General features: G+C 54.1%; 2 protein-coding genes across 4 annotated transcripts; both read right to left on the reverse strand.

Annotated features, from left to right (window-relative positions):
* Positions 1 to 168: 168 nt before the first annotated feature.
* WNK4 (WNK lysine deficient protein kinase 4) lies at positions 169 to 14,957 on the reverse strand. 3 transcript variants are annotated; one of them, XM_007177710.3, is made up of 19 exons: positions 14,314 to 14,453; positions 13,030 to 13,287; positions 12,655 to 12,827; positions 11,616 to 11,836; positions 11,153 to 11,310; positions 10,567 to 10,655; positions 10,266 to 10,482; positions 8,459 to 8,723; positions 8,106 to 8,227; positions 7,824 to 7,882; positions 7,605 to 7,722; positions 7,216 to 7,332; positions 3,688 to 3,825; positions 2,773 to 2,827; positions 2,085 to 2,668; positions 1,935 to 1,995; positions 1,031 to 1,439; positions 745 to 944; positions 169 to 378 (listed from the first exon to the last, which is right to left on the reverse strand). In XM_007177710.3, exons 3-19 carry the CDS (start codon positions 12,774 to 12,776, stop codon positions 260 to 262), a joined length of 3,054 nt encoding a protein of 1,017 aa, XP_007177772.2. In that variant the 5' UTR covers positions 12,777 to 12,827; positions 13,030 to 13,287; positions 14,314 to 14,453; the 3' UTR covers positions 169 to 259. The 3 variants fall into 3 exon arrangements, with proteins under 3 accessions (XP_007177772.2, XP_007177769.2, XP_007177771.2); XM_007177709.3 differs by lacking the exon at positions 13,030 to 13,287 and adding an exon at positions 486 to 583 and having other exon boundaries at positions 267 to 378; positions 14,314 to 14,957; XM_007177707.3 differs by lacking the exon at positions 13,030 to 13,287 and having other exon boundaries at positions 14,314 to 14,957.
* Positions 14,958 to 16,058: 1,101 nt separating this feature from the next.
* On the reverse strand, positions 16,059 to 20,948 carry VPS25 (vacuolar protein sorting 25 homolog). Its single transcript, XM_007177706.2, has 6 exons — positions 20,845 to 20,948; positions 20,485 to 20,630; positions 19,741 to 19,794; positions 18,943 to 19,031; positions 18,097 to 18,172; positions 16,059 to 16,679 (listed from the first exon to the last, which is right to left on the reverse strand). The coding sequence occupies exons 1-6, from the start codon at positions 20,895 to 20,897 to the stop codon at positions 16,567 to 16,569; spliced, it is 531 nt and encodes a 176-aa protein (XP_007177768.1). The 5' UTR covers positions 20,898 to 20,948; the 3' UTR covers positions 16,059 to 16,566.
* Positions 20,949 to 21,230: the final 282 nt, after the last annotated feature.

Consider the following 21,230-nt stretch of genomic DNA (forward strand, 5'->3'; position numbering starts at 1 on the left):
GTTCTAGGTTCCAGCATTTTTATTGGCTGCTACTAATTCTGGTGTGAGAACACCCCCTCCTCCTGCCCAGCTGGGAGTGTGCCTTCTAGAAGCATCCGGGCTCGGGTGGGACTGCTTAGTGGTTCACTCTTGGCTGGAGAGGTGGCAGGGATGAGGATGGTAGGCTGCAGAATTTATGCCTTCTACACACAGCAAACAGTTCCCACATGTTTGGCTCTTCCCTATAATGGAACGGCACTCTCCATGCCCCTGGGGCCTCCTACTCCCTCAGTGTTGAGGTCTTCCTTGCAGAGTTGTGTTGGTCAGCAGATTCTGAGAGCACAAGCTCCACGGTGGGCCCTGGTGTGGATGAGACACATGGCTTCTGTTCGGAATTCACTGGAGGGAAAAGAAAAAGTACTGAAGAAACCTCCAGGGTGGGAGGAGGGTGAAGCTGCAGCCAGTTATCTTTCCCTGGGCTCTCCCTCCCTTGGGCCCGCCCTCACCATCCTGCCAACATCCCTGGCGAATGTCACCCCCTTGCTCGCCCGCTGCTCCTGGGAGCCGGTGCTGCTGCCACTCAGGGAGTTCCTTCGCATGATGCCTGGGTGCAGGATGGGGAGGGAGAGCACTGAGTGAGGGAAGGGGCCATGGGGAGAGGGGGCTAGTCCCCCCCAAACTAAGGGGCAGACCCCCAGGGCCTGAAAGAAAGATCACTAGGGACGGGTCTCCAGAAAGATGGGAGTGGGGCAACTGCTGTCTCACCAGGGCCCAGGAGCTCAGAGCGCTGCAGGCTATTGCGCCGGGAGGTGGGGAAGCTGCCCTTGGAGAGGCGGCGCTGGCGGCTAGACAGCATAGCAGCAGGGGCCACGATACCCGGCGGGGGCTGCTTCCCGAGCCTGCTGTACAAGTCCTCAATTTCCTGTTTCTGTAGTGTCTGTAGTGCCTCCACCTCTGACAAGTGCCTGAGGACACATCAGGAGCGTGAGAGGGCTAGCCAAACACTGCTCTCCCAAGTCCACCTCTTGACCTCCATCCTCCCCAGACTCACTTCTGCCGAAGACTCCGCAGCTCAGCCCAGAATTCCTCATCCTCCCCACTGCTCTCTGATTCCTCACTGCTCAGACACAGGCTGCTGTAGGAGTAGTTCATCCACACTGGGCTGGGATGGCTCAGGGGGGGAGGGCTGCCCCCGACTCTGGGTTCCTTCCCATCGTCCCCTTCCTCTTCGGCTCCAGCCCCCAGGCCCTCGGCTGCACGGTCACTTTCAGCCAGAGCCTCCCTGGCCTCTGGCCCGCCTCCAGCACTATCCTCCGTGTCTGAGCTCTCCGAGGTCAGCTGAGGGGTTGGAGCCTTCAGGGAGCCAGAGAGAGTGGGGGATGTCGGTTGCAGGGGAAGAGGCTCAGCTGGTTCCTTGGATGAAGTCACTTGGAAGCGCCCAACAAGCTGGGGCTTTCCCTCTGTAGTGAGACAAGGAAGGAGTCATGGAAGAAGGAAGAGAAATCAGTGGCAGGATATAAAGTGACTGAGGGACTTCCCTGGTGGCGCAGTGGTTAAGAATCTGCCGCCTGCCAATGCAGGGGGACACAGGTTCAAGCCCTGGTCCGGGAAGATCCCACATGCCACGGAGCAACTGAGCCCATGTGCCACAACTACTGAGCCTGCGTTCTAGAGCCCACGAGCCACAACTGCTGAGCCTGCACGCCACAACTACTGAAGCCTGCACGCCTAGAGCCCGTGCTCTGCAACAAGGGAAGCCACCACAATGAGAAGCCCGTGTGCCACAACGAAGAGTAGCCCCCGCTCGACGCAACTAGAGAAAAGCCTGTGCGTAGCAACGAAGACCCAACACAGCCATAAATAAATAAATAAACAAATAAATAAATTTATTTATTAAAAAAAAAAAAGTGACTGAGGATAACAGGCAGGGGAAGGTCAGTGGTCAGAGGCCTCACCTTCAGAGATGGGAGCCAGTCTGGCTTCACCCAGGAGTGGCCAACCAAGATTTGGAGAGGCCTAAAAAGTGTGGATCCATGAGTAGAGAAATGATCCAGAATGGACCCCACACACACACCCCGCAATCATCCCTCTTGGTTCCTACTCACCTCACTCTCCATCTCAGCTGTCAGAGGTGAAGGCCTCTCCTGGCCACAAGGAGCAAGGGGAGCTGGAGGGGGCAGGCTGGGTAGGGGACCAGGAGGAGCTGGAGGAGACTGGGACAGGAGCCCAGGGGAGGGGGACAGCAGGGACTGAGCCACAGTCATCACAGCCAGTGAGAACGCACTAGCCAGAGAGAGCAGAGGGGCTGCTGTGGTGGAGGGGAGGGGAGAAGCAGAGGGACAGGGGGGAAAGGAGGCAGGAGCAAGAGTAACCTGGGAACAACTGGGGAGGGGAGAATTCAGTGGAAACTGAGCAGATGGGACTGGAAACTGGGATGCACTGGGGGAGAATGGAAGTGAGGAGCTGGGGGGGTGTGGAGAGAGATCTGAGGGGACCTGGGGAGAAATTGGAGAGAATGAGGAGGAGCTGGGATGACATGGGGGAGAAGTGATGGGGAAGATGGCACTTGGGAAAGCAGGGGATCCAGGAGAAAAGGGGTTTCCAGGAGACGAGGGGGTTCCAGGAGAGGATGGGGAGGCGGAGAAGGCTGCCCAGCTCCTCTGCTCTAGGGTGCTGCTCTGGAACTCTGCTGGGAAGGGAGCGGATGTTGAGATTCCAGTCCTCCATTCCCTATGCCCTTCCCAGGAGCAACCCCAGGGGTTGGGATGCGTAGGGACAGAATGTAGTACATACCACTGGATGGGTCTGGGGGGTACCCTGGGAGGGCAGGCAATGGTGCTGGCTCCTCCTGAGAGAGAGAAATGTCACAGTGGGAAGAGCTGAGTCTTAGGACTCATGAACCTCTAGGAGTCCACAGATGAGTTTCAAGGGATTCAAAAGTGTATTTGAGGGACTTCCCTGGTGGTCCAGTGGTTAAGATTCCGCGCTCCCAATGAAGGGGGCCCGGGTTTGATCCCTGGTCAGGGAACTAGATCCCGCATGCCGCAACTAGGATCCTGCATGCTACAACGAAGATCCTGCGTGCCACAACTAAGACTGGTGCAGCCAAATAAATAAATAAATAAATAAATAAATATTTTTAAAAAACTGTATTTGAGAAATATGTAGTGGTAAAGGGGCATGATGTCTGCATCTTACTTAAATGGTTCCCCCCAAAAATGCATGCACACACACAGATAGGGGAGAGAGGAAGAGAGAATGGTAAAGCTCATGTGGCAAAACACAACTGGCAAATCTAGGCAGAGTATCTAGGAATTCTTTGTTCAATTTTTGCAACTTCTCTGTAAGTCTGAAATTTTATTTATTTTTGGCCGCACCGCAAGGCATGTGGGAATCTTAGTTCCCCAACCAGGGATCAAACCCGCGCCCCCTGCATTGGAAGTGTGGAGTCTTAACCACTGGACCACCAGGGAAGTCCCCTCTGTAAGTCTGAAATTGTTTCAAAATAATGAGCTAAAAGTATGCATTGAACACATTTTTCTAGAACAAGAGTCTGTGGCTTTCATCAGATTTCAAATGGGGGAAGAGCCATTGTTTTGGGGTCCCAGAGATGAAGACAAGTTAGATCCAAGGGGACTGGTAAGTGCAGAGACTAATGAAACCTGGAGCAGAGTCCCTTCCCCCTAGAGGTGCCCAGAGGGGTCTGACCTGGGGGCCCAGGGGGTCTTCAGCAGCCTCCACAGGGCCAGTATCTCTCTTCAACAGGGTCTCCACTCGCTGGATAATCTCCCGAATCCGGTTCAGGAATCCAGCTCGCTCCGAGGGCAGAATGAACTCGTTATACACCTGGCGAGAGTCAGCAGGAAGGGGAAGGAGGGCTCTGTTATTCCACTCATCCCTCTCTCCCGGCCCCAGTCTTTAAAAACCAACCCTTCACCCCACCGCTTGTGCTCACCACCAACCTAAAACAAGTATTTAGTAAGCATCCATTGTGTGCCAGGCACTGTGTGGCGTAAGGAGAAATACAGCTTAGAGAAAAGGAGGTAACATTCACAGCGTGCATGTATATACCAGATCTTTACATATCTTATCACATTTAACACCAACAACAGCTTTCTGGGGTCTACATTAACACAGCCACTTCAGAGTTATGCTAACCAATGCTCAACGAGGTGAAGTTCAGTCTGCCCAAGATCAGGGGATTTGCACCCAGACCTGTCTAAAACCAAAGTCTGAGTTCTTTACACTGTTGCCTCACATGCTTTTGGACACAATTCCTTCTCTCATAGGGTTTATAAAGTATGCCCCACAGATCCACATACACACACAGCCCCACAAAGTTAAGTAAAAATAAGGCAATAAATGGTAAATGTAACATTCAAGTCCGCAAATGCTTACTGAGCACATACTGTGTGCCAGGCATTTGCTAGGTTCTTTGAGGGAACAGGGAAGTATGAAACAAGGTCCTGGTCCTGAAGAAGCCCAAAATCTAGTGGAAGAGACACACACATACATAACTCAATAGACTGCAAGTCAGCCCATGGCAGGTAAGGCGTTTTTGATCGGCGTAGAGATAAAAATGCTATTCCCAGAAGGGGAAAAGGAACGCTGCTGTTTAATGGGTAGAGATTCAGATTTGCAAGATAAAAAGGTTCCAGAGATCTGTTGCCCAACAGTGTGAATATACTTAACACTACTGAACTGTATACTTGAAAATGGTTAAGATGGTACATTTTATGTTATGCGTTTTTTAACACAATTTTTAAAAATTCCATTCCAAGAAGAAAGCAGTTCATACCACCTCAGGGGATAGGGGGAAGCTGGGATGGCTCCACAGCTGAGGCTTGAAGGATGAGTAAGAAAAGCAACCCTTTATTGAGGACCTACCATGTGTGGACACTTCCCATACTTTTATCATCATTTCACTTCTTGTACATGCTGTATCACTTCGCATAAATTATATGTTACATCAGAACATCTTTGCAAAATAAGTATTATCCCCTGCGTTTTACTGATGAAGTTCCGAGAGGTTAAGAAACTTGCCCAAGTTTGCCAAATCAGTAGATAACAGAGCTGAAGTTTGAACGCAGGTCTTACGTGAAAGTCCACCCTTTCCTCTGTTCCACGCTGTTCTGAGGCAGGAAAGGGCACAGCACATTCACAGCACATTCACAAAATAGCGAAGACTGGAGTATAGCTGAGAGTGCTGTGAATTTTAAAGGCCGTGCTCCAGAGTTTGGACGTTACTCTGTAACCACAGGTAGCCTCTACAGATTTGGGGGCAAAAAAGCAACAAGAGGAGATCTAAGTCTCAGGAGAATTCTGCTGCAGAGGAGTGGAGGGTGGGCTGGGAAGGAGAGAAAAGAGGGCAATGGACCCTGGGTTCAGGGACAGGGTCCCTTTGGCTGTGTGGGATCTGAGTGGGGCTTGAAAGCCCAGTAGAGAAAGCACCCAGGGCGAGACCCCCGAGGAGATGGAGCCAGAAGCTGAAAGGCACCCAGGCCTCTTCAGAGGACCATTCAGAAACCAGTGTGGCTGGAGGAAAGATTCTTGAAGGGTTGAGTGGCTTGACAGAAGTTGATAAGCCTGCACACCAGGTGATAGTTTGTCTTTGTCCCCGACACAAGCTGAATGACATGATGGAGGAGAAGCTTTAGAGAGAGTTCCTGAAGTCTGACGTGTCTTCCATTCCCTTCCCTCTTTCATCCCAGAGGCTGGCATCCACTGCCCCCACTCCACTGAAACTGGTCTCCCACAAAGACCTCCTCCTGACAAAAGCCAGTGTGGTCTTGCCTCAGGCTTCACCCTATGCCTCCTTGAAACAATCTCCTTACTCAGTTTTTAGTAACATCTTCCGGAGCTCCTCCTACCTCTCAGGCTCCATCTCTGTCCTTCGATGACCTATCCCCACCCCCACCCCCATTCCAAAACTGGGGGTATCCACCAAGACAAACCTCTATGCCTCAGGCTTTGCAGGCCCACCTTCTCTCACGCTCAACTCTGCTGAGACTCCCAGATCCACTGCTCTCTCCAGCCCTGACTCGTATTCTCTCCGAGAGGATCTTATCTTGCCTGTCTCTCTGTCATTCAAGCTCATCATGATCCCTAAAAAAAAACCAAGCCTACTTTCATTTTCTAACTTCCTCTCTCCTTTGATGGCCTATTGCCATTAGTTCCTCTAAGCTACAACTCGCCCTTGATATCCCCTCTCGCTAACTCCCTCTCGTATCAACTCAGCAAATATTTATTGACCATCTACTATGTACACTGTACCATGTCAATAGATTACTGGATTACAGAGTAATTTATTTTCCCAAAATGACCCTCAGATTCACCCCTTTTCTTCCTCCTCCCCCATAATCCATTCTCTCCTTGGACCACATCCAGCTTCTTGTATCCACCTGCCAACTGGATTCCCTACCCCCAACCCTCTCCCACATCCCACAGCAGAACAGTCTTCTTAAAACCTATTCTCACCATGTTACACTCTAACTCTTAAGACTGTCTATGATCTGGGCTCAACCTCACTTCCACAACTCTCCTACAGGAACCCTTTTCTTTTTGGATTTTTTAAAAATTGAAGCATAGTTGATTTACAATGTTGTGTTAATTTTTGCTGTACAGCAAAGTGATTCAGTTATACATATATACACATTCTTTTTTTTCATATTCTTTTCCATTATGGTTTATTACAGGACACTGAATATAGTTCTCTGTGCTACACAGTAGGACCTTGTTGCTTCCTATAGGAACTCTTCCAATGACAAAGTCTCCTCATGAAGCCCTCCTGGCCCCATATTTCAAGTCACTCCCTATTTCCATGCCTTTCCTTTGCCGTACCTCCACTGGACATGCCCTTGCCACTCTTCACTGCCATTCTGACCCATCTGTCAAGACCTCACGTAAGTCCTACCTCTTCCCCTGCTGCCCTCAACCCATCCTTTACTTACAGCCACAGTATCACGTGTCTAGCGTGCACTTCACTGCACTTATGTACACCCTATGTTAGTCTCAAATTGTTCCAGCTGAGGATCCAAACCTCACTGGATAAACAGAAACCTCCCCCAAAACAAGGGCAGAGATGTCTTCAGTGTCACTGTGCTGAGGGCCAACCAGCTTTAAAACCCTTGCTGTTGGATGGGGTGGGTGGGTGGGGGAGTTCAGTAACAGGGGACATCAGGAAGGAGACTCTTGTCCCAGATCCAAAGACTCTGTCTTCATCTCTCTCCCCCTCACCATGGCAGCTGCAATCTCTTCCGGGCTGTCCCCATCCAGATCAAATCGGAAGGTCACCATCTTGCTGTTGTGCGTCTGTAGCTGGCACTCAACCACTCTGTCATTCTGGTCTGAGACCTTCAGAGTCAAAAGTCAGCAGAGGGAGGAGGTCAAGCTCTCTGTCTTCATCACGTGTCCCCACCCCACTCCAACCAAATGACAGTGGCCAGACTGCAACTGGAGAGAGGCAGATTCTGCCCCCATAGTCTTGTATTAAAAACATGACTGGCTGACTCTTGGGTACCAGTAGCACACTGCTTCTTCCCTTTTCTGGCTGACTTCCCCTATCCCTCTGACAGTTCCCTCCAGGCCCTGTAGCTTATTCCCCAACACCTGTGCCCCTTCCTTACACTTGTGACCCGAAGCCGGGATCGGGGTCTGCGCCGGAGGTTTTTCCCTGGGGGTCTCCTCATCCGTTCCATCCCTTCTCCCATGTCACTAAGGCCTGATGCTGCATCTGAGGCATAGCTGGAAAAAAAGGAAAAGAAGACAGGAGTGTCAGAGTGGACACTGGGAGCCCAGAGCTCCATATATTTCACCCTAACACCCCAACTCAGACCAGAACTTACCTGTCTCCAGGGGAAAAGTCATTGCCAGGGCCAGAACGTGGAATGGATAGGGCAAAAGCCTGAAATAGGATATGGGTTCATGAGGTCAGGGGAGGATAAATGCTGGACTCCAGGGAGATGGTGTCAAGGGTGCTGGGGTACTTGGTAGAGGGAATTAAGAAGAGGACAAGAGGGGTGGATTTCCAAGGACACGGGGCCATGTCAGGGGTTTGGGTTTTACAGGATGGGAGATAGGTCATAGGATTGGAATGGCTGGGAGCCCCCCATGTGACCCCCTCTCACCGAGGGCAGGCAGAGATGGGACTCAGCGGGGCTGGATGGCACGCCCCTAGGGGGCTGAAGGGCAGGGTCTGAGGCATCCAGGAAGCCGGAGGAGCTGAGGTAGCCATCAGTCTCGCAATCCGCTGGTGGGGAGGGAGGGGATCAAAAAGTGGAAATAAAGGGGAGTGGCGGCCAAGGAGGGAGGCTGCCTGAGCAAGGAGGGGCCTGGAGCTGTGGCAGAGTTCTTTCCCAGAAGGAGCTATGGCTAGATGTGGAAGGCCGGGTAAGTGACAATGCTGTTGGCTTGAACTTCTGGGTAGGGGGCAGAGGCCAAGGGTTCTGGGACCTGAGTCCCAAGGTCAGAGGTGACTTACAGGTGGTAGATGAGTAGCTGGCATGGCGGAAGAGGAAGGGCTGGTGCTGGTCTGCCTCTGGCTCCTCGGGTTCAGGGGGGAAGATACTGGAGGGAGCAGGAGTCATGGGGACAGCTGCTGGTAGAGGCCCTGGCGCTGGGGGGAAGGCCTCCAACTCCTTCGCTTTGCGCAGCTTCTCACGCTTTCGCTGGATGGCAGCAACCCGTTCACGCACTGCACGGGCCACTGGCTGGTAATCAGCTTCGCACACTAAACCCAGGGCCACCTGGAGTTGGGAGGGTGAGGAACACAGTTTGAGATGAGATTCCCCCTCCCCCAACAAAGACCCATCATGACACCTTCTTGAGGCCTCCAGGACATGGGAGAAAGGGAACCAACATTTATTGATTACCCACTGTGTCCATTAACTGGCAGCTCTTCACATTATCAACATTAAATCCTTCCAGCAACCTTCTGAGGTAGGTCTTATCAGCCCCATTTTAGAAATAAGTAAACTAAGTGACCAGTTCATGGTTATACAGTAAGTCAATTGCTCTTGGGGGCTGGGGGGGACACTTGGCAATATCTGGAGACATTTTTAGTTGTCACAACTTAGGGGTAGGTACCACTGGCATCTACTGAGTAGATGCCCCAATATCCTACAATGCACAGTACAGTCTCCCAAACAAAGATGTTAGTAGTGTCAAGATCAAGAACCTCTGTATGTAATGGATCAGGATCCGATCTCAGGTCAGGTTTGAGCTATGCTTCAGAGACCCGCTCCTATGCCATATTTCAAACACATTCTCAGGTTCCTGACCCAGACCCACCAAGAGATGATCCCCACCCTTTCAACTGCATTTTTCTATCAAGAATTTCATACTCTTTCCCTTCCCCCCTCAGGCGTTCCAAGACCAGCCCCACGTCTTCTGTCTCCCATATATGCCTCTCCTGGTCCACCAGCTTCTGTTCATCATGTCCTTATTCATTTCAATAGCAAGCTCCGCTGGGCATGTAAAGGCGGTGGGGCAGGGTGATCTGACCTAAAATCTGAACAACCTGAGTCAGTTCTGCCACTTACTTGCTTGGGACCTTGTACAAGATATTCAACCTCTCTGAGCTTTTATTTCCTCATCAATAAATCGGGATAAAGTCACTCCATGCAGGGTTGGTAACAACCATCGAATGCATGGGAAAGGGCTCTAAGCTGTGTACAGATGTGGGTGATTAACAAGCTCCCACCACGTGCTAAGCACCGTCAGGGATAGAAAAACCAATACACACAGTCCCTGCCCCCAGGACTTTATAGTCTAGTGGAAGAGAAAGACAGGAATGTATCCTGGTATAAAACAAGACCAATGGGGGCCCCTCCAGTAATGGAGGACCTGCTGAAGTGGGAAAAAAAACATTTAATTTTGACTCTAGAGGGGACAGGCTTTCTGAAATGGATGGTTCTGAGCATGAAGGAAGATGGAGAAAAAGACATGGGGGGGATGGGGGATGAAAAAGGGAAAAATAGATAAGCTGGAGAGAAGGGCATTTCAGGAAAATCGGATCAGCAGAAAGTAAAACAGGGAGGTGGAAGGACCCAAGGCTGGAAAAGGAAATCTCCAGCTTGTGGAGAACACTAGGTGTGCATGCGGGTGGGGTGCGTTAAGGCCGGAGCTGCAGGGTGACCCTTGCAGGAGATGCCGAGAGGGCTGGGTTGAGCCCCCCTCCCACCACCCAGGCACCACTCCAGCGAGGCACTGGCCCCTCCAGTCGACGTCCAAGTCCAAACGCCCCTCACATGCCCAGCCGCAGGGCAGGCAGTCTGTCCTCCGCTCACCATCTCCTGCGCCACCTCCTCGGCTGCGTCCCGGCCCAGCTGGAACAAGAACTCAATGGCCTGGTTGTCCCGGCGGCGCCCCCCTCTCCGCGCGTCCTCCATGCGCAGCCAGAGCTTGAGGTCCGGCTTCTCTCCGTCGTCCTCCTCCGCCAGCTCCACGTGGACGCCGCGCTCCTCGCGGAAGAAGGCGTGAGCCAGAAGGTCCTGGATGGTGAACCTGAGGGCGGCGCCACCGTGAGCCGAGCCCCACCGCCGCCCGCCCCCCAACCGCCCCCACCCCCATCCTGCCCCCTCCACCCACCTCTCGTTCTTATCCGTGCGGATGCAGCCTTCAATAATCTCCTTCACCTCGGGCATCTTCACCTTGTAGAAGCTGTTCGGCTTTGTGCCCTGAGGAATGGGGTTGCATGAGGCCTCCCGCCCTCTGCGCCCCAGCTCTCTGCTTTACGCACCGCCCCTGCCCGAGGCAGCAGGGCGTGCAGAGGCAAAAGCACCGCGACTGCTACTAGAAGATGTGATTTCAAATCCCAGTCCCCCCACGTATCGACAGTGTGACCTTGAACAAGTCTCTCGCTGAGCCAGTGTCCTCATTTGTAAAACGCAGGGCAGAACATTTGCCCTGCTCACCCCGCGGGGCAGCAGGAAGGATTTCACATCGATTGGATGTGAAATCGTTTGTAAGCTCTAGAGAGCGCTACACACGACATTATTCTAAATAGCTTGTATTGGAGGGGCCTTGTGTGCATCCAATATCCTTCAGCGTTCACCAGGGCGTCTTTTTGTCCAGCCTGTTTTCATTAAGGGAAAGGGCACTGACCGCGGGGTGGCTGGAGCAGGAAAAGTGTAAAGGGGACCTGTAATTCCCTCTCCTCCCTGCCCCCTCTCACCGAAGTGACCTTGCGGTAGATTTGCGCGGCATTCTGGCACTCAGAGTAAGGGTACTCCGAGGTAGCCATCTCCAGCATGCACATGCCAAACGCGTACACGTCCACAGCCTCATCGTATTTTTCCTCGTACATCTCCGGGGCCATGAACTCCGGGGTCCCTGTAGGATCCACAGCAGGTATCAGGCTGCAGTGCCTCCTTTATGGCTTCGTCCCTCCCCTTGAGCGTACAAAAGGCTAGGCAGTTCTGGAGTGCAAGTGACCGACCCCTCCCCGTCCTGTGTGTGTGAGGGTGGGGGATTGGGGGAGGGGTGTGGGGAAGAGGGAATGCCATAGGTCTCCCCATCTTCCCTGTGGGCTTCTACCTCCATGGATCCCGAAAGACACTGCTAGGGGGAGAGGGTCCCCAGGCTTTCTCCTGACATGAGGAGGGCAAGAATGGCAAGGACCCCCGGGAGGGACGCACCGATGACGCTCTTGGCGAAGGAGGCGCGTTTGAGCGTGGCCAGGCCCAGGTCCCCAATCTTAACGGAGCCTGTAGGGCCCGTGATAAAGACGTTGTCACACTTGAGATCCCGATGCAGGATGGGGGGTACCCGGGAGTGTAGGAAATGAAGCCCCCGAAGGATTTGGCGGCTCCAGCGCTGAAGGACTCGGGGCTTCATCTCGCGGAACCGCCTCAGGTATCTGGGGGAGGGCGCATAGCCACGGTCTTGGTGGGGGACACATAGGCTGGGGAGGGAGACCACCACTGGGAAGTTCCCCGTAGCCCCACCCACTCCCCCGCCTACGCATCTTTTGCCAGCCTCTCCTAACCTAGACCGCCGCCAGTCCTCAAGCAGAAACGCAGTCGGGGGTGTGGTAGGTAGACAGGAGGTTACAAAACGGAGGTCGGGCGGTAAATGCACAGACAGGGCCGCCCCCAAGGTGCTGTGGAAGCGCCAGAAGGGATAACTAACTGCCCCGGGCGTGGGGGAGGGCTTCAGAGAGGAAATAACTTTTATGTTGAGTCTTGAAGGCTGAGTAGGCGTTCAAGGGTGAAAATGGGAAGGGATGAAGACTTTCCAGGCAGAAGGGACACCCGTGCTCAAAGGCACGGAGACAGCAAGTGATGGGGTAGGGTGCGAGGAGCTGCTGGGAATTTGGTTTGTCTGGAACGCAGGCTGGATCCTATAAGGACTTTGTGAGCAGTCCTTAGAGAGTGTGGACTTTATCCTGAGGGCAGTGGGAAAACTCGAAAGGATTTTAAGGAAAGAAGTGACAGTGCCAGATCTCTGCAGGCTGCAGGAAGATAGGATAGCTTGCAGAGGAGAGAGGCAGCGTGGGGGAAGACTCCTTAGGGGGCAGCTGAGGCCTCCAGACGCTCAAGAGAGGAGGATGAGAGATAGTGAGCCTGGTTTTGGACCTGCCTGCAGCGTTTGAGGAGGCTGGGCTCCTCCAGAAGCAGTGGAGACCTCCCACCACCAGTCCTCCCACCAACTCCCACCACCAGGCGCAGAGCTCACGTCTTGAGCGTGCCCGAGGTCATGAGTTCGGTGACCAGCACGATGCAAACCTGGCCCCTCAGCACCGACTTCCACGAGTCGTAGAAGCGGACGATGTTGGGGTGCTGCAGCCCCTTGAGCATCTCCACCTCCTCCGAGAATCGCTGCCGCTCCGCTCGAGACAGTTTCCGAGTCTGTGGGGTAGGGGGTGGGGGTCACAGTCACATCAGGCCCAGGACCCCCACGGAGAGGGGGGGATGGGAGCACACGGGGCAGGGCTGAGGGAGAAGTGAGGGTAGGAGCCAACGGATGGGGCTGGGTGGGTGGGATCATTTGTCCACCGATTGTAGATCCCTAATTCCCGGTGTGCCCCCCTGGGCTGCTCCAAGGACACACCCGCCATGGGCCTGGGGCCGCCCCCTGGACCCCCTCCTGGACACAAGCGCTTTTATGCAGCCCTGTCCAGGAGCCCTGAAGTCAATAGCGCCTTTGTAGCCGCCCAGGCCGGCCGTGGGGTGGGAGGGGACGCCCAGGGGCTGGCAGCGGGCAGGCAGCAGGCGGGCAGCAGGCAGACGGCAGGCAGAGAATTGGGGCCGGCAAGGGGATTGGCCTCAGAAACTGGGAACTGCTAGATCCAGGCAGGAGGCAGGAGGGCTGCAGAGGGAGGTACAGAGAAAGAGACAAAGGATCCAGGACCAGGTGCCAGGAGACTGCCCCCTGCCCCATGGCTGTCTCGCCTCCCCCATCTCCCTCCTCCATCTCCCTCCTCCATCCCCCCCCCCACCCCAGTTTGGCCGCCTTGCCTTGCCTGGCTTAGAGCCTGGGGCGTAGCACTGGCAGGCGCAAGGGGCAAGCCCAGTGCCAGGGCTGGAGGGGAGGACCCTTCCCCCAGGCCCTGTCCTCCTAGTCTGAATCCAAAGCTGCTAGCTCAGACTTAACTGGGTTCTTCCCCTATGGGAAGAAGGTCCTTCAAACCAGCATACCCCTAAAGCCTATGGGGTTCAGCACCTTTGGATCTGAGAAAGGAGAGCTCAGGTAGGCAGCGGGATGAGGAGCAGGACTGGACTCAGGCCAGGGTTGGAGCTCCCTGTCTTCCCTCCCCCAGCTGTGGAGAAGTCCAGAAGTCTGACTGCTTCAGAAGGGGCGTGCGAGGGCCCCATCCTGCCACAATAGCCCTAAATCATCTGGAAGTGGAGAGGACCCTGCCTCAGCTGCTGGCCTCCATCATTCCAGCCTCCTAATCTGCAAAGATCCAGAGTGAGGGAGCAGGAAGATCAGGGTCACACTGAGGGTCTCAGGACTTAGGGGGAAGGGAGAGGAAGGGAAGAGATAGTAGGTAACCACTGCAGGAAAGTGGTGAGGCCAACCACCCCTCAGGTCTGAACTGGCTCCCTACCCAATTTCCCATCCTATTTTCCACCTCTCAGGGTTGAGTATAGAGCCCGTAAAGTGAGAATGTCTAAATCCATAGGGGAGCCACCATACACCACCTGCCTCAGTTTCTCCTTCTGCAGCCCGGAATCAGCCAGGTCCATGGATCATCAGAACAAGGGGGACAAGAGTGTCTGGATATTTGACTGGAAAAATACATCCCTCTTGCTGCTGTCCCCTGGGTCTCCCATCCCAAGACCTCCAAAGGGTCCCATCCCGTGGCGTCACCGAGGGGGCTCCCAGCCGCACCTGCAGCTCACACCAGGCCACCTCCACCGTGGTGTCGGTGTCCAGCCCTCGATACACCGTCTTGAACGAGCCACGTCCAATCTCGATGTCAAACTTGAGGTATCGGCCGTCCGGGGACGTTGCCACAGCCTGAGTTTCCGTGTCCTCCTTTTCCTCCTGCTCCCGCCGCCGCTCCCGGGCCGCCGCCTCGGTGATCCTCGGCGGTTCCCGGGACCCCGACCCTCCTGCGGAGCCCGCGAGTTCCGGACGCTCGGAGTCTGCGGCCTTCACCGGGGCGCCCGCGGTCCACGTGCCCTCAGTGGGCTCTTCAGAGCTAGGCGGTGGACTCATTGCGGGGCCGGAACCAGCGGAGTCCGGAGGAGCAGGGGGCTCCGGAACGGGTGAGGTTGGCTGGGACCAAGAGCTCAGCAGCCCCAAGTCGACTGAGCTGCGGCGGCTGAGACGGGAGGAGCGCGGCCGGGGCTCAGCCTTCCCGGAGAAGCGGCGCGCCCGGCGAGGGGGCCCGAGGCGGGGCGGCCCCACCGCGCCAAGAGGCGGCGGGGGCCGCACGGCCAGGTCGGCCTCCGCCTGGGACATAGGGACCTCGGTCTCTGGGGCCGGGGGTGCCAGCATGAGGAAGGGCCGGGCGCCGCAGGGCGGTAAGCCGGGCGGCTGGAAAGGAGGCGGCCTGACTGAAGCACTGGCTGGGTGCACAGCGCTCCGGCTGAGCTACTGGGGCCCCAGCCCAGGGTCGCCTGCCCCGCAGCCCCGCCCCCGCCCCGCCCCCGCCCCGCCCTACCCCCCCCCCCCCGAGCCGCCCCCTTGGAGCTGCGAGCGCAGTGGAGCCCGTGGCGCAGCCCCTCACCTCGGCCACCGCCCCGCCCCCGGCCGCTGGCCCTCCTCCCCCCGGCCTCTCGAAGCACCCGCCCTCAGTCTCATTCCGAAGCCGGAGCCGGGTGCGAGGCGGCGGTGTGTCCTCCCGTACTACGAGTGCTTAAACCTGTCTGGGGGAGCACGGTACTGGGACAGGGAGATGAAAAGTGACCGCGGCTCCCCGGCCCTAGAAAGGGGGGTGGTGAAGAGGAGGCTACCACCAGCCTGCACGACCCAGATAAGGTAGCGCCACCCCCTCCTAATCGTCCGGAATGGCCCCAGGCCGACAATACAGAGGTCAATGGAAAGATCTGGTTTTCTCCAACGTCGCAGTCCCTCCAGGCTGCACAGGGATGGGTGTGTGCACCCCAAAGCCAGCCCCTCCCCCAAACCAAGGACCAGGTCACCCATCCTCTCCACCTCCCCACCTTGACCGCATCCTGGCCAGAGTGGCTGTTTTTGCTATGTGGGCTCTCCTTCCTCCCCCTCTGTTTGCCAAAGTTTCTAATAAACCGAAGTCCATATCCGGTTTACTCCCCCCTCAGCTCCCCTTGGCCTCAACTACCCCACCCAGAGCAGATGGATGGAGGGAGGGGCTTCAGAGTAGTTCAGGACTTCCACAGGGAGATGGTGAGGGAGGGGGAAGTCATTAAGCTACTCCATTTTAGAGACAGAAAGCAGTCTGTCCCCAAGCTGTGTGCCATCGGCACTCCCCCGCACAGCCCACCCAGCAGATGTAAAACCACAGACTCACTGGAGCCCGCCAGCACGAGAGGACCTTTTCAAAGGCCATAGGCCTTCTCTCCCCTCTCCTAGGCTGGGATTCACTCAGGGGGTTAACACTTCACAGCCCTCCCTTTGCCCACTCCAGTAATAACGGCAGCAGCAGGCAGTAGGGTTAAGCTTTTTAATATCATAAATCAGTGTCCGGCCCCACCTCTCATTGCCAGGCCCCTTCCTGGGCCTCCTATCTTCACATTGCCTGAAAGGCTGCCTGCAGCCAGGGCTTCGCCCATCCCCTAGGAAAGATCCAGCACCAGCCTGAGAGAGGAGGCAGCAGCAGCAGCTGAAGGGGTGGGAGGGGGAAGAAACAGAAGCTTGTGCAGGTGCATGTGTGTATGTACTTACGAGTGTGACACAAATGAAGTTTGTGTTTAGGTTTACAGACCCCAGCTCACGAGAGGAGGTGAGGCAGGGAGCAGCACATCTTTTTTCCCTGGCACCTCAGCCTCACCCTATCCCAGGGACAGACACATGGGATAAGTGGGAAACCCACCCCTGGACTGCAGCCCTTTGGAGTCTGGTGGAGTCACGGATCCAGTCTGTGGGGACACTTGGTCTGTCTCCCTTTGAAAGCCCTGGAAGGGTGGGAGGTAAGAAGTAAAGGGAGACAGGTTTCTGCTAGAAGAACTTGACGCCTCGGCCATCGCTGACAGTGATGATCTCGGCCTTGTGCTCCTGCTGTAGGGCCTGCAGAGCCCGCAGTAGGGTTGCCTCATCCAGCCCGTGGAACTCTGGACAGGGAGAGATGGGTAGTCAGGGACACTCAGCTCCTTGGGGCTCAAGGCCTCTGAGAGGAGCAGCCCAGCTGGAAACTGAGAACTTTCCAGGACAGCTGTACTGCTACAGCTGCCCCCACCCACCCTTCCTGGGTATTCCTTAGGAGTAAGGAGTGGAAGAAAGCCTGAGTCAACATGAAATGAGAGTTCATACTTATTCCCCCTTCCTATTTCTTCTGTCAGACTCAACCCACACGCACCCTCGCACTAACCCCCCCGCCCATTAGTGTCTGATATACAAGAGTAACACCGTTTGCTTGTGGGCCACAAAGAAGGGGCCCTGACAATCAAGTGTAGGGAGGTCAAGTCCCTTGTCACTGTACGCTGACCCTAACTGCATCTGTACCCATTGGGAGGACCTGTTCTAACACAAAGAGGTATAGCCATGCCTCTGGCCAGGAGACTGTTAAGGTCCAGCACAGATATCTGCCCTTTCCTAGTGAAAAGGAACAAGGCTGGGAGCCAAGGGCCAGCTGAGTATCTGGAGATATGGCAAGATACTGCAGGGAGATGTGAGAGGCAGGAGGCAAGCCCTAACAGGCTTGCACACCTCACCCCCTGCGGGGGCCCAGCTCTTGAGTCAGGGAGCTTGCTTTCTGAGGAAGCCTCCAGCTTTGCCTGGCCTGAGCGGTGGGCTGGGCAAGGCTGCAGCACTGAAGTCATGGCATGATGGTGGGAGTAGCAAGCAGAGGCCTGCAGGAAAGGGGGGGGGAAAGCCAAGAGCTGTAAACTCTGTTGGGGCAGCCAGGCCTGGCAGAAAGGGGAGGTGCCCCTTTTTCCCCAGCTCAGATTGGTACTTTTGGTGATCCTGGGGATCAGAATATGAAGTCAGAGATAAAAGAGCTGAGAAGAGTATTTACACTATGTAAAAATCAAACAGTATACAAATCCTTGTCTGGCCAGAAACCATAGTATTCTAAAGGGCAGGGGGTGGGGTTGGGGGTGTTGGCCCAATCCCTTCAGCTGACAACCACAGATCTTGAGCCCTCCATAAGAATAAAGGGTGAAAGAAAGCCTGAGTTAGCAAGGAATGAAATTTCAGGCTTAATCTCCTACCCTAGTTCCTCATTCGGCATCTCTACCGATAATTCTTAACTTTTCATGGGTCACAGATGCCCTTCAAAATCTTATAGTATGGACTCTATGCCGAGAAAAATGCACATACACCCCCACAAACAAAATCTGTGGGTTCTCTGCATGTGAATTCAGGTGGTTTATGGAAATCTTGGACATGGGTTAAGAACCTTTGTATTATTTAGTATTTGGAATTTAGAGGCAGAAAAATGGGAAATCTGAATGTCAAGTAAACAAAAATTATCTAGACGGAGGAGGATTCAGATAACAAAACTGGGGAGAAAGGGAAAAGCATTACCCTCATCCTCTGTGTCTTCCCCATTGGTCAGTTCGTATAAGGTGAACACGGAGTTGTTCTGGCCACTCCTGGAAACCTATGGACACAGAAAACAGGGACTGAATAAGAACCAGGAATTTCCTGGGAGAAGGTAAACTCACCAGCTCTACCTCTCTGACCCAGGAATGATACTTATTCCCAAATGAGAGCTGTCACCTCAGCAGAGGAGTGGCCTAAAACCCACAAACCCTACAGGTGCTATATTTATACATGTACACACATGCTTGGAACCACTAAACCACAGGCCTTCACGTGTCTGAGGAGTGACCTCTCATTCTGGTTGTTTTCCTGTTCAAGAATGGGTGGTGTGTGTTTGTTATATTTGGGTTGTTGATGCTTCTTCCCCTCCTCTCTCCCTTGGGAATGTTTAGGGCTGGTGGTGACAGGGAATGCAGGGGAGAGAGTCTGTCCCCACACCCACACTGTTCAGAAAGTCTCATTTATATTGTGGACAGCCCCATAAGGATGTAATGGGGGAGGGGCTCCAGGTTTTTGTGTTTTTTTTCCCTTCCTTTCTCCATTTATCTCCTGTGGCCAGAGGCTCCAGCCAACAATAGTACTCGTGGTTTCCAGTACTGCATTCTCCAAACATGGCCTCACATAGCCTCTGGCCTCCTACAGGCAAAAAAAGGAAAGTTCTTTCCAGCCAGGGAAATTGAGTCATTGAAAGAGGCTTGCCTGGAAGACCTACACTTCCTCTTTCTGCCCCCTCCCACTCTGCTCAGTCTGGATCTGAAAACACCAGGCATTTGCTGAGCACAGATTCATTCTCCTTTGCCATGGGTCACTGCGTCAGAATAGTCTCACCCACTGATAGATGAGCTTCCCCCATTCTTCTGGCCTCCGCCACATGATCAGGAAGCTAGACTTGTTCTTATCCAACCACTCGAGGTTCCCTGCAAAACAGATACTTATGAAAGCACCATGCTCTAAGAAGAGACAATGAGGCAAAAACCAAGGTGGAAGAGAGTGTAAGAGATTCAGCTTTCAGAAAGAGAAATTCAAGAATTGTTTTACTATTACTATCTGCAAGGCATCCATTCTCCTCTTCAGGTCTTGGGGCACAGATGGAGAGATTTCAATTTTGTATACCAATGGGGGAAAAGAACCCAGGGAATTGAGCTATTCTAGAGAAAACTCTGGGCTCCAAGCCAGGAGAGGAAAAAAAAAAAAGTTCTTAAAAGAAAAGACTTGTGGGGGCTTCGCTTGTGGCGCAGTGGTTGAGAATCCGCCTGCCAATGCAGGGGACACGGGTTCAAGCCCTGGTCCGGGAAGATCCCACATGCCGCGGAGCAACAAAGCCCGCGAGCCACAACCACTGAAGCCTGCGCACCTAGAGCCCGTGCTCTGCAACAAGAGAAGCCACCACAATGAGAAGCCCGCGCACCGCAACGAAGAGTAGCCCCTGCTCGCCACAACTAGAGAAAGCCCCCGCGCAGCAACAGACTCAACGCAGCCAAAAATAAAAATTAACTAATTAATTAAAAAAAAAAAAGCCACTGAAGGGTTTAAAAAAAAAAGAAAGAAAGAAAAGACTTATGCTAATCTCCCCTCAGGAAAACCCAACTAGGATGAAAAATAAGGAATCTGGGGAACTGAACCCACCTTTCTTCCTCAGTTCCTCTAATACAACCTGGATTGATTCCACGGGCAGCTTCCCTGGTTTAAGGTTAAGGGAATGGTATTAATGGAATGAACTGGGTGGGATAAAATTTCTCAGAGCCAGGCTCATGCTACAAACTACCCTTCTTCTCCCACCTACACACAATGACGTGCAATGCCCCAACAGGATATAAACTAGCATTTTCTGCATATTGGGGGGAGGAAGGTAAAGAGAAACTAGTGTAATTAAAAGGAAGAGCTTTAGAGAATGAAAGGTACTATCATTTCTCACCCTCTGTCCTCTCTCCTTCCTCCAGCCATTCTCTAGATATTTTAGGGATGAATCAGGCAGCAAAAGAAAACAACCCTTACTTCCTGGGACAGGGAGAGTAGGCAGAGAAAATTACTAAAGGTAATGCCAGAGTTTGAGCCTCATACAGAGGACAAAAGTTTCAACGAGTCAAAAAGGCTCAGGTTGAAAAACTTGGTACTTGGCTTCAGGGCAGAAATTCTAAGATCTGAATGACACCTGGGTACTCATTACTGCCGCGGACAAGAGGGCTTGGTGCTACATTCGGGTTGGAGTTGTTGGTACAATGGATGTCAGCTACACAGTCTGGCTCTTTCCCAAGGCCAATTGGGGTGGGAACCTGCCTTCTGTGGGTGAAGAGGAGTGTGAAGTCTGGGCATGTGGGAAAGTGTGGAAGTGCATGTGTGTGGGGTGTGGAAGAGCCTGAGGGAGGATACGCTGTAGCTTCACGTTGTTGAAGAGCGGGCTCTCCTGAGCTTCCATCACCGTCATGCTGGACTGTTTGTGCAGGCGACAGAAGGACAGGACTAGCGAGCACCAGGCGGCCAGCTGCTTCTGCCGAGTGTCCACGTTCGGCTGCAACCTGCCGGGTGAAGCGGGTGGGGCGCAGAATTAGAGGAAGTGAGAGGGCGAGCGGCAGCACTTGCCAGAGGCGCGTTCCCGGGAGAAAGTGAGGGACTGAGGGTGGCGGCGACCGGATCCGTTCTCCCCCTCCCCATTTGAAGCATCAGTGCTGAGCCCGGGGTCCGAGGGAGGGAAGGGAGGCCCAGCGGGGCTTCTCGGGGTCTGAGCCTCACGTAAAGAAGGGCGGGAAGCGATACTGCCACGGCCACTCGAAACTCATCGCCATCGTAGTAGCCCAGGAAACCCGGAACCCGCCGGCAAAGGACTTCCGGTCTCCTCTCCGGCACGTCCGGGCAGAAAGCACAGCAGAAAGGTTCCGGGCTCCTCTGGGGAGAGGGGCGGCCCAACGGGAGGGATCGTCCTCGTCAACCCGTCCCTTGCTATTATCCCCAAATCCTTACCGTCTAGAGCAGAAAGGGCCCTGAGAAGTCTTCTGATTCCACCCCAGAGAAGGGCAGTCACTCCCCCAAAGTGGGCACAGTTAGTAGAACAGCAAATAGAACCCAGGTCTCCAGAACCCAGCCTAGGCTTGTTTCCACTATACTAGGCTTCTTTCAAT

The sequence above is a fragment of the Balaenoptera acutorostrata genome, chromosome 20, assembly GCF_949987535.1.
Source record: "Balaenoptera acutorostrata chromosome 20, mBalAcu1.1, whole genome shotgun sequence".
NCBI classification, from domain to species: Eukaryota; Metazoa; Chordata; class Mammalia; order Artiodactyla; family Balaenopteridae; genus Balaenoptera; species Balaenoptera acutorostrata.